Source organism: Heptranchias perlo, chromosome 34 (assembly GCF_035084215.1).
Source record: "Heptranchias perlo isolate sHepPer1 chromosome 34, sHepPer1.hap1, whole genome shotgun sequence".
Lineage (NCBI taxonomy): Eukaryota > Metazoa > Chordata > Chondrichthyes > Hexanchiformes > Hexanchidae > Heptranchias > Heptranchias perlo.
In genome coordinates, this window is record NC_090358.1 from 15,216,696 (window position 1) to 15,228,701 (window position 12,006).

The 12,006-nt window shown below is 41.3% G+C and overlaps 2 protein-coding genes across 3 annotated transcripts in view; one reads left to right on the forward strand and one right to left on the reverse strand.

The window, feature by feature from the left end:
- Nucleotides 1-8,074, reverse strand: part of LOC137301830 (protein FAM81A-like) — a 36,283-nt gene extending 28,209 nt beyond the window's left edge. Inside the window, exons 1-2 of the mRNA XM_067971490.1 lie at nucleotides 6,899-8,074; nucleotides 3,636-3,697 (exon numbers count right to left, since the gene is read on the reverse strand). Of these exons, the coding sequence (XP_067827591.1) occupies nucleotides 3,636-3,682 (47 nt within the window). The 5' untranslated portion in view covers nucleotides 3,683-3,697; nucleotides 6,899-8,074. The remainder of the gene's footprint in view (nucleotides 1-3,635; nucleotides 3,698-6,898) is intronic.
- A 671-nt stretch (nucleotides 8,075-8,745) lies between these two features.
- myo1ea (myosin IEa) overlaps nucleotides 8,746-12,006 on the forward strand; it is a 113,382-nt gene continuing 110,121 nt past the window's right edge. Inside the window, exon 1 of one of the 2 annotated variants that reach the window (XM_067971491.1) lies at nucleotides 8,746-9,062. In XM_067971491.1, coding sequence (XP_067827592.1) covers nucleotides 9,060-9,062 — 3 coding nt within the window. In that variant the 5' untranslated portion in view covers nucleotides 8,746-9,059. The remainder of the gene's footprint in view (nucleotides 9,063-12,006) is intronic. The other variant, XM_067971492.1, reaches the window with a different exon arrangement.

Genomic DNA, 12,006 nt, shown 5'->3' on the forward strand with positions numbered 1-12,006 from the left:
TGATCTCAACCAAGGCAGCAGATGGTGAACCACAATTGACCTAAATGTTTCTAGACGAGGGAGGGTTCACTATCCAGTGACTGCTGCTGGAAAGTGCACATGTGGATTAGAATAGGTTCAGAATTAAGTGTGATGCTCTATATGATGGAAAATCCTGGCAACGCTCAGTGCCCAATATCACACACAAAGAATGGGCACCTGAGTAAGATACTGGGAGCACATCCAGCAGGAGTCAGCTCTTTCAGAAGAGAATGGAAGGAAATAATTTGACAGGATCTCCTTACACAAAACCACAAACATATATCACATGAAATATATCACATGAAACCATTCCGACTCAAGTCACATCAAATAAATACAGTTTACTGATCAATAGGAACAAAGATTCAGTCCACAATATACAGAAGGAGCAGGAAAAAGATTTTGCCATGGCTCTCTGCAAGGTTCGTGAAAGGAAATACAAATAGAAACCCACTGCATCTTAATGTGTAACAGAGGGAAGGAGAGTCAGTTAAGAATAGTTCACAGATGTTATGCCCCTCACATATTTCAGAAAGTGGGATCTCAGCCATCCTGCCACATGTTGCTACAATACTCCACACCTTTTTGGCCCTGGCAGAGGATTAGACAGCTCAGGGGAGGGTTCCTGCTGCCACAGAGGAGCTTATTTGTGTTGACAATCCTGGGTTTCCAATATATTTTCCGGTCATGGCTCCAGAAAGAGTCTCCCACAATCAAAACTTGGTTGAGGTTACTGAGAATACAGTCCTGATGGAAGATATCACTTCGGCTCTGCACTTGCGGCAAGAAACTTTGACAAAATATGGCAGCCGTTTACTGTTTTCGTCCAGCATCCTGACTTTAAACAGATAGAGGCTCAAAAGAGAAGAGATGCTCCTAACAAACAGCAGGAACTGGAAGTGCTAATGGCAGATCTTCTTCTAAATGTATCAGAATGTGCTGCCACAGCTGTTACCATTGTGGCTGATTCCTGGTCTTGAATAGAAATATGCGGGTATCATCTTCTCTTAGTGAGTGTGCGTTAAGCAAGAGTTAACCTTTTCTCCCCTTCTGAGTGTATTTACAGGAAGGCTCAAGTTTATTGAGTACACTTTATTAGGCATTAGGTGCGTAACAACTAATACACAACTGAGCAGCTAATTAGAGCAAACCTGCGATAATGCCATTCACTATCCTAATGGGCACACTAACACTGAGTAATTCTCAGTGTGGGAATCCAACTGAAATAAAAACATATCTTACTCATTAGTCCCGATTTTAACTCGGGACGGGAGTCGGACGGCAAAACGTCTGGGAGATTTTAACTCCCGGGCCTCATCTCCATTGCCTCAATCGGTGTCCTGCCCAAAACCAGAGGGAAGCGGTAGCTGGCTGGCAATAGGAAGCACAATGTCGGGCGGCAGGAAGCCTCAGCCGGGGACTGAAGAAACGGTCTCCAGCACTCAGGTAAGTCACAGAGAGGGGTTCAGAAGGGCCTCGTAATCGGGAGGGGAGGGAAAGCCCAGGGCAGGGAAGGCCTAAACATTCCTTGTGGAGGATCACTCCTGCATCTCCTGGCCCCACAACAAAAATATTTTTTAAAAGTAAAAGGAATTATCACTTTAGGCCTCTTCTGGCCTCGACTCCTCTTCCCACTAGGTTGGCCTGGTGGGAAAGCTACAACAGGATTCCCCAAGCAGACCTCTGGTTAAAATATTAGTCAAGCCCCAATGACATCATTGGAGCCCGATCTTTTTTTTAATTATTCGTTCATGGGATGTGGGCGTCGCTGGTGAGGCTGGCATTTATTGCCCATCCCTAATTGCCCTTGAGAAGGTGGTGGTGAGCCGCCTTCTTGAACCGCTGCAGTCCGTATGGTGATGATTCTCCCACTGTGCTGTTAGGAAGGGAGTTCCAGGATTTTGAACCAGCGACGATGAAGGAACGGCGATATATTTCCAAGTCGGGATGGTGTGTGACTTGGAGGGGAACGTGCAGGTGGTGTTGTTCCCATGTGCCTGCTGCTCTTGTCTTTCTAGGTGGTAGAGGTCGCAGGTTTGGGAGGTGCTGTCGAAGAAGCCATGGCGAGTTGCTGCAGTGCATCCTGTGGATGGTACACACTGCAGCCACAGTGCGCCGGTGGTGAAGAGAGTGCATGTTTAAAGAATGACCTCTTTTCGGCGGGTGTCCCTCTCACCTGCTTGGAAGAGGTTAAAATCAGAACCCACGGGATTGGTGTGGGACATTGGTGGGTGAGTTCCATGGATGATTTTAACTGCCCGCCCACCCAGTTTCTGACGAGCGGGCAGGGTTAATATCGCTCCACTAAACACATTCTATAGCACTTGCAAAGATTTCAGTCGATAGAGAAGATAAAGCTCTTTCCTACTTGATTAATTCCGGCAAGGTATGATTTATTATAAATATAGAATTTATTCAAGATTTGTCCACATTAATAATAGGACCTATTCCCTCAGCAGTGTAAACGTTTGGATAGGGTGGTGTGGTCTTATCAATGTGTCATGGGCAAATCAGGCCCTCTCTGTGCTTAGGGCAAATGGCCACACACCAAATCTCTCCTTTATATAAACATGTTAGAGCTCAGGGTACTAAACTTAAGATATGCTCCATTTCTACTGCTTGGTTATGACAAAATGCAACTTAAAAAATAACTGTGTCAACTGCCATTACAGATGGCTGTTTTCTTTCTCTGATAACCATGTAGGCAGAGCAGCATGTTTTGTTCCTATTGTCCATTAACTTTTTGAGCACACCAGTTCTCATGTGGAGTTACATGAGAGGGGAAATCCAGCAGTGGCTTCGATCCAGGGATTCTAGCCCATGGCATACTCCAGCTTGGCTTCCCCGACCTATTTATATCCAAATCAAAAGTTGGCCAAACTCCTAGCTGTATACTTCTTTTGCTAGTCAAAGTTCTGCAGAAAGCCATTAAGGACAGGGTCCAGGTAGTCAAATGGCCAATGTGCCCTGCTTCTCTGATGTGCTCAAGCTCTACATAATCAATCCTTCTCAAGGAGATTAGCAAAACTTCTTTCCTCAAGTCTTGCCAGTTCTTGTCCAGGCTACTGGATAGAGTGGTCTGTGATGTGAGAGTGCTCCATGTCAGGAGCAAGAAGAACCTTCAGGTTTAGTGCACCACTTGTTAGATGAGCACCGACTGCAGATGTGGAAAGTCCACAGCTTGACCGCCCACCTTCTATACTGGGTATAGCAATGGGGATCTAAAAGGAGGAAATGTGAAAAACAAATCGTCCGTTTCTAAAGCGGTCTTCAAATGAAATAGTAACCCAGGGTGTTGAAGCTTACATATAGTCTTTTAATCTTTGGGGAGATCATATCATTATCCTGCCTACCATATGCTTGTTTCCTCTTTAAATGAAGTGGGGGGTTATTCCCAACTGGGGAAAAACATATTTCAAGGATCTGTTGTATCAGCCTATGCCATTCAGTTCTCCTACTGGCCAATTTAAAATATGGAAAATGAGTATGAAACCTAAATAAATCAACATAACACATTTGCAGCTTTCAGTAGTGTTATTCACTGCACAGTTAGATTAGATATGATTATGAGTTTGTTATTCAGAATTAACTTTTTCACTACACCTAATTCATACCTTTCAGTAACTGTGAGTTTTGGCAGTGTGGTACCTCGATGCAACATCTCTTTATTTGCTTGCTGGAATAGATACAAATTTCAAAATCAACATTAATTCATCTGTCTTTCGTACATCATTAAATTGTACCAAGGTGTTCTTTGAAAGAACACCGTGTTTTCTCACTGATAAAATAGGTTGTTTTTGACTTTTATGTCAATGGGCTATAGTTTAAATCATCAATAGTAGAGTGTATGTATATGTACAGAGAGACAACAGCTAAATAAAAACCAGCATACAAAGGACGGGAGCTGATAGTTCAAATAAGGCTATATTATACTAATACATTAATACATCGCATCTCAATTTTGCCCACTCTTGATTTTGCTGTTTAGAATATCATAGATAATTGACAGAAATTATCTCAATCTAACTAAGTTATAGTAAATCACTGCAGAATTATACCTTGGGAGCAGTGGCACTGAGGGCTAAATGCACTCTTTGTTCCTTCTAAAAGGCTTCATCTTATGTTGCCTGAAAAAGCAATACTGTATGTGCGTGTAACTACATTTGGGAATTGAGATTAATGTGTTTCACTAATGCATTAATGCTAGGATAATTTAATATATATATTAAATAGAAGAACATTGAAAAGCATGATACATTTTGCTTCTTTTCATTGATTTCCCCCCCTTTTTGTTATGTTATATATTAAATAATATTCTGTTGTTTTGAGGCTTTTTCCATTTTTGCAAAACCAATCAGTACTCACCTCTTGATGGAAAATTGGATAAATAATTTTTTTAATGACTAAGTGATTTATGTATTTTTGGTTCCTATCCAACTAATCTTAATTAAAATTGCACTTTAATTTGCCATAAACTCACCAGTAACAGAGAACCCATCGCAATAATGATGTATTACTCATGCCATTCAAACCTATCAACTGCTACTGCTTAACTACATTTTCAAGTTAGCAGTGAATTACAGTAAGGATCTCTTCAGGCAAGTAAAAACTCATACATTCTACCTTTTCCTTGAAAAATATCTGTTGACGGCAGTTTTTGTTAACTGTTCAGTTACTCGAAGTAATGCCTTAATGTATGTAATGCAGACTTATGTAAGATCCAATATGTGTAACTTGCAATATGGAAGGCAACTCTTTTCCAGTGATATATTTTTACATGTGCCTTATTCTAGCTACAGATTAGCCTATTAATGTATGTTTTGCTGTTTCAAAGAGTTAAAGAAAGCAAAGAACAATTGGCTGGGGAAGTAATTACTTGCAAACATTTTGGAAATCTTTGGGCATTATGTAACATTCATAATTGTACAAAGTTGTTTTGTGCAGATTTTAATGTAATCATTTGGTATATAATTTTGCAGTGTCTGAAAAGAATAATTCAAAGTTTCAGTTCACACACACCACCAAAGCAAACCCCATTTCACAGGAATTTACAAGAGCCTTGAAGCCCTTCAGTAAGGGATGGTCTAGTCCCTCACCACCAAGCTAAGTTTCTTTTATAGTAGTTATATTGCCATGTATTGTTTTCATACCACCACCATTTTAAGAGTGGTGTGAGCACACTGCATGGGATTATACTGCATGGCCTCACCAATCTCTAATTAGGTAAAGTTAAGATCCAACTGCCAGTGAAATTTTTCAGGTTATGTAAGAGACAAATATCATGTCAGCTCTTTTCTAAAACTTAGAATATTAACACTGGACTTTAAGTTGGTTCTAAAATGTTTCAAATTTGTTATGTTAAACTTGTATAGAACCTTGGTTAGACCACACTTGAAGTACTGTGCACAGTTCTGGTTTCCATATTGTGAAAAGGATATAGCGGCATTGGAGAAGGTGCAAAAAAGGTTCACAAGATTGATACCAGAACTGAGAGGATATGCTCATCAGGAAAGACTGAACAGGCTGCAGCTCTTTTCTCTAGAAGAGAAGACTGAGGGGTGACCTGATACAGATCTTTAAGATAATGAAAGGGTTTATAGGGTAGACATAGAGGAAATGTTTCCACTTGTGGGGGAGTCCAAAACTAGAGCTCATAAATATAAGATAGTCACTAGTAAATCCAATTGGGAATTCAGGAAAAACTTCTTTACCCAAAGAGTGGTAAGAACATGGAACACGCTACCACAGCAATAGTTGAGGCAAATAGCATAGATGCATTTAAAGGGAAGCTAGATAAGCACATCAGGGAGAAGGGAATAGAAGGATATGCTGATAAGGTTAGATGAAGTATGGAGAGAGGAGGGTTGTGTGGAGCATAAACGCTGGCATAGACCAGTTGGGCCAAATGGCCTGTTTCTGTACTGTAGCCTCAATGTAACTCAATGTAAATTCAGCTTCATATTGTTTTCAGTCATACTGCAGTTGGTGTGAAGCCAAAGGAGTGCGAGAATACCTTTTCCAGGTGGTCTTACACCAGTACAGAAACTAGCTCACAGCTTGTTGGTGGGAAACTGCGCTTCTTGACCTGGTGCATTTCAAAAACTGAGCCCCGCCAAGGCAGGATGTGCAGCTTAACTACCCAGTACTTAGTTTTATTTTGCTACCAATAAACTTCTTGGCCTTGAAATTACATTGTGGCATGTTAGTATAGAACACTCATTGCATTTGTATGAAAATTTCTTCTGCTATTTTAATGGAGGCATTTAATAATGGAGGCATATAAAATAAATTGGTTAATCCCTCTGTTAAAGGAGGAAGGAATTTCATACAAACAGATAAAAGCAGTCCCACGTTGCTACCTTACAATGTAACTTCAAGCCCTCTTATGCGGATTTACTTGAAATTGTGCTGTAGTTAATGCCACTTTTATCAAATTTCATTCATTACGAGTTATAATCACTCAGTTTATATTAGGCCTAACTTGGTTTGATTCTGAAAAATAAACAGTTTATCTATCACAATCTTTTGGGATCACAATTCCGATCATTTCCGTGACATTTCCTCCCTGATAACGGTTTTGCTTCAAACGTCTATTCAGCTTTGAAAATGTGGATTATTTAATTTGATTAAAGCTATTATAACAGTGCCTTTCTCCTGAGTTTTCTTACTTGACATAATCAACATCTGTTTTACATCCACAGGTCTGCAAAACCTTTCTGTCTGTTTTTGCAAAATGTTATTCTAATAATTTAAACAGGAAGCTGCACGGTATGACAGAGTAAGGTGTAGCCCTGAGTGCACGGTATCCACTTTTAAGTTGCAAAACGACATCACGACCACTGTAATCAGTGCGCCTCATTGATCCGACAGTCCTCACCGTTAGACTGGGGTAAACATTGACACAAGGGCGGCCTGGGACAACCAGCTCCTTCCTGCAGCAGCCGCAGACTCCAGGGCCCCCTGATATTGTCCTTCACATCTTCAGGCGGCTCCGACCCGCTCCTTAGTCTTGCTCTTCGCCGGAATGTAGCGTGTCCGCTGCCAGAGGCGGCGCAGTGTGGCGGCCGCGCTTCGCTCCGCCTATTGTTGCTTTTTTTTTTGTCTCCGCCGCAGTGTCTGCGCGGACGCTGTTACCATAGCAGCCAGGAATTGTCACGTTTTAATCGTCCCTGTCTTTTGTGTAAGGAGGCGGGTCCTCGCCACCAGCTTTGGCCTCCCTCCCCCCCCCCACCCACCGGATTCCCACTGAATGAGCCGCTCGACACGTTGTGGGGGACGAGGAGCCCCGCCAATGTCCAACATACAAACCAGTGACGGACGGCACTAGATCGCCTTAAAGACAATGTCAAGGAAAAGAGCCGCTGTCTAATCCGGTGTTACCTTGAGGGTAGCTGCTGGGCTCTTGGCAAAACACACACCAGCATACAGGCGGCTTGTAATAAAACCCTGCGTGTGGTTTGAAGAGTTAAAGAACTTCAAATGTTTGGACAGAATTCAGAACTGAAGGATCCCGGTGAGATACATTGTACATGAATCATGTACTTCCTGGGAGGAGGAGTAAGGCTAACGGTATCTCCAGAAGATTTGATCCCATCTTGTTCTAGAGTTCAGTCAAATGTAACCACATATTTATGTTATAACCCCCCACATAGGGTCATCCGTTTGCATTTCTGTTGCCAATTAAGCTATTCTCTAGCAAGTAATGAAACTACTGGAAAAATAAGAATGCTGGTCAGCATCTGGAAAGAGAGAGGCAGGTTACATTTCCAGGGTAAACCCATCTCACAGTTTCCAGTTCTACACACCAAAGATTAACCCTGTTAATGGTGAGGGAATGAGTCAAATTCTGTTTGTTATTACAAGGGGCTACTGGGGATTGCATTGCTCAATTCTCTCTTTATAATTAAACTCACTGTCCCTACCGTGGCTGACTAAATCAAGTTCTATTTATTTCCTGGGATTACTGGACTTTCTGGGGGCGGTTTGGAAGATTGTTAGCCTTGCCCATTCCAGATACTAACAGACCTGCCGTGCACTGCCAGCATTTCTGCTTTTTATTCTCGCAGTTTTTTATATACCTGTAAAGTAAATCTGCTGGGTTGCCTAGTACGGGTCATGCTGGGATGCCCCAGTGCCACTAACAGAAAGGCAACTGCACAAGTGCCCCCTCCAACTGAGGAGGCAACACCTAATATAATTAAGCATTTGTAAACAATTTTACAACACCAAGTTATAGTCCAGCAATTTTATTTTAAATTCACAAGCTTTCGGAGGCTTCCTCCTTCGTCAGGTGAACGATGTGAATTTAAAATAAAATTGCTGGACTATAACTTGGTGTTGTAAAATTGTTTACAATTGTCAACCCCAGTCCATCACCGGCATCTCCACATCATAATTAAGCATAACATCTAACTAAACTAAAATAAACTCACACTTTAAATCACAACGTTATTATCGGTATAGATAAGACACATGCAGTGCGTTGCCCACCGTTCGCAGTTGGGTTGCACTATGCAAGTTGCAGTGGTATTTTTGTTTGGGGAGGGGGATTGTTTTGAATGGCATTTTATCAGAGACAGGGCTGAGTACATTGCTGTGTGTGTGTGTCGGCTCAGACTCGCTCCACCTCGATCCCTCTCCCTGTCCGCATTCCCAATGGTGTGACGAGCTACACTGGGAACCCGATTGGCTGCTGGATTAAGCCACATTTCTCCATTTATGGACTGATTGGCAGAATTACCGCTTTCACCAGACAACCATTCAAAACCCTCTCTGACTGCGAAGTGGCCGGAGGCACCCGCTGATTCACCAGAAACTTGACATTGAAGATTTTTTTTTCTCTCCCCCCTCCTCACTCTCTGAAACATGGATCAATCGCCAGCCTGTTGATGCCTCCATTGCACACTCCAGCTTCGACTGTAGATGGAGTTCCGTTCTCTCTCAGAGTCTGGGGATCGCCGGTAAGGAACACAGAGTAGCAAGCACCGCATCGAGTAGGGTAATCCTCCCCGGACACGGCTTAACCTCAAGAAAACAAAATGGTAAGTTTTAAAAAACAAACATTTCTAGCAGTAATGTATAGGAAAGTGCTTAAAGATGTTTTCCCTGTTGGGGCAATTGCTCTGAATGCAAATCCTCGGAAAAGCGGCACCGATTCCAGTTCATAGTCCCGGGACATGTTTCCTTTAGAACAAAAAGACTGTTCCAAAGCTGGTTTAAAAATCCGCCGCAGTCCAGCGCTCCGCTCCGCACTTTCTTCTAATTTGTTTGGAAGTGGCCGCCTTGTGATCGACAAGAGCGCCCCCTGGATAATCACCGAACAAAAAGGGGCATCCACAGGTTGGAATGGCTCAATACCGAACAGGTCCAGGGTTTAATAAACAGAATCAGTCTGAAACAAGCATTCAAACTGGCCAAAAGTTTTCCAATATCTCATTCTGTATATTGGCTGATGAAGGTTTCGAGTATGAGGGTGCAAGCACTGCAACGTTGTGTGATAGTAGTCCAGTATTTGGTTTGATTCTTGTTTACAATTACTATTTCCACTGAAGCAAACAAAAAACTAGCAGGCCAAATCGATGGTGGAATTATTTGCAGTGCAATACATGCATTTTTTAAAAAAACATATTTTAAAGATTCTTGATTGTTTTTCCAAATGCGTTGCTTTTGTAAATGTCGTTATTGAAATTACTGTTTGGAAACAAAGTTTCAATTTGCATTACGTTGTTTAGACTTGGAGTAAGGATCGACTGTTATTAAAAATGTATAGGTGAAAGTCTAAACCTAATGACAGTAAATAATGAGCGAGTGAGTCATTTCCGAAGAGGGATGTGTTTGGTTGAAAGCATCAACCTAAGCTGTCACTGAACAGAAAGTATAAATCTACCCAGTATTGAAAAGGGAGGTGGCAAATGATGCATTATCAAAATGTAGACCAAAATTGGCCAAATCCTATATTACATATTGTAGATTTTCCTCGATTTTTTTTCCAGGTATTTATCTTAGTCCTACTATGTGTGATCATATGTAAAATAGTGGTGTGTAGCAGGTATGTTGGGTAAGCCGGGCCATTGTTTTTGTTCATCAATGACTTAACTTTGTGATTGTCACGTGTGGGAGCAGCAATTGAATCTACTCACGTTGACTGTTTCTGACAGTCATCTATAGATTGTCTAAAAATGTAAATCAGTTTTGTTTAATTCCCCCAGTTCTTTCAATATATAGCTGATCAAAGTGGACAAACTTTATCACAATTGCATTTGTATAGCTTGTGCATTCGGGAAATAAATTCAGTATTCTTTTAGTTAAAATGGCATATAGTTTCTGGTTAATATAATGGTTTTGCATTTTTCTAAGACTGTCACCAGTTTTAACAGATTATAATTTATTTTTTGTATTCCCCATTCACCATCATCAAATTTCTCATCTTTAATGTTGCAACAATTTTAATAGGAATTGTAAACAAATGCTCTTGTTTACAGCCATCAGATGGACTGCAGTGGCCCCTGTGTACTGTGCCTATGTCCCAAATTTCAGTGTGTTTGGGCAATGCTTGTATGTCTTAGATGCATTTAAGGGGAGTCTAGATAGGTACATGAGGGAGAAAGGAATAGAAGGATATGCTGATAGTGTTGGATGAAGTAGGGTGGGAGGAGGCTTGTGTGGAGCAAAAACACTGCATGGGCCGAATGGCCTGTTTCTGTGCTGTAAATTCTGTGTAATTCTTGTGTCGAACTAAAAGAACGCCTTTTAGATTTAGTTTTCAGAGGTGCTTTTTTACTTCCTCTTTACTGAATTGTTCTACCTATCTATAAAGACAAGTGGTTACAATTAAATTTAAAGACAGTCTGTCAGAACTGCATTATCTGTGTTTTGAGCCCATGCACTAAGATTCCTAAAGGTAATTGTTTTTGGCCCATGCAACAAGACATAGAAAGTAGCCCAGTGACAGTTCAGTGTTTTTTTCAAAAAAAAACCTTGAGTACACGTTAATTCAGTTTAAAATGGAGCTCTTACACTCACTGTTTTTGTAAGACTGATAGTGTATGTGGCGTCATGGTTAGCTAAAGTAACCAATCATCCAAACAGTTTTAGTTAGAAGTCAAATGACTATGGTGATGCAGTGCTTTAGTGCTCCATCATGCTGTACCACAGAGCAGCTGGACATGAGTGTGCAACTGTATTTCCAGACATTGTTGATTCCTGAAATCAGCTATGCTGACAAATAGACAGCACTTGATAAGCACTTTCTTACAGTGTGGGAGAGAAAAATTGCTGGGGAGGGGTAGGCCAAAAGATTCAGACTATCTAGACAGACAGCCGCATCATTTGAGAACTGGAAGTAGTCACTTGTCCATCCTTATTTACAAGGAATAGTATAAGGTGTAGAGTGACCTATGCATAGTAACTTAAAAATAGAGACAACATTGCTTCCTCTTTGGCTCGGCAAATTTAAGCAGTGAGTTGCTGATGTATGCAAGATCACAGTTACCATATCCAGTCTGTGCTGAGTTGATCTCATTTGGCGTGCTGGAAGCAGTGCTATTAGGTGATTCCTGCTCCTGATTGATATAGAGTGACCTGTGCTGGAAGTGCCAATGTATGGACATTGGGTGAGGTACATTCCTATGGTTGAAGAGCTTGCCAGTGCTCACTGTCAAGGTTCATGTTTGAATAATACTACTTGGGTGAGGTACTGGAGGGCATCTAGTGGCTGTGGAATTATACCCCAGCAAAGAATGGTTGCCTTCAATAGAGGAGGTGGGGGGATTGTTTAACAAAAGAACAAAATTATCGGAAATACTTCTGTCATCACTTTTTAATGTAAAGTAAAATGAATGTGTGCTGTTGGAGATCTTGTCCTGAAATTCCTCATGTTTACTGCAGGTGGGCCATAAAGTTTCTTTAAGACTGTTTAAGGGACAACATCTGACTTCTCGGGACTTTTATCCTCTCAACCTTATTCCTATTTTATACTATGGAATA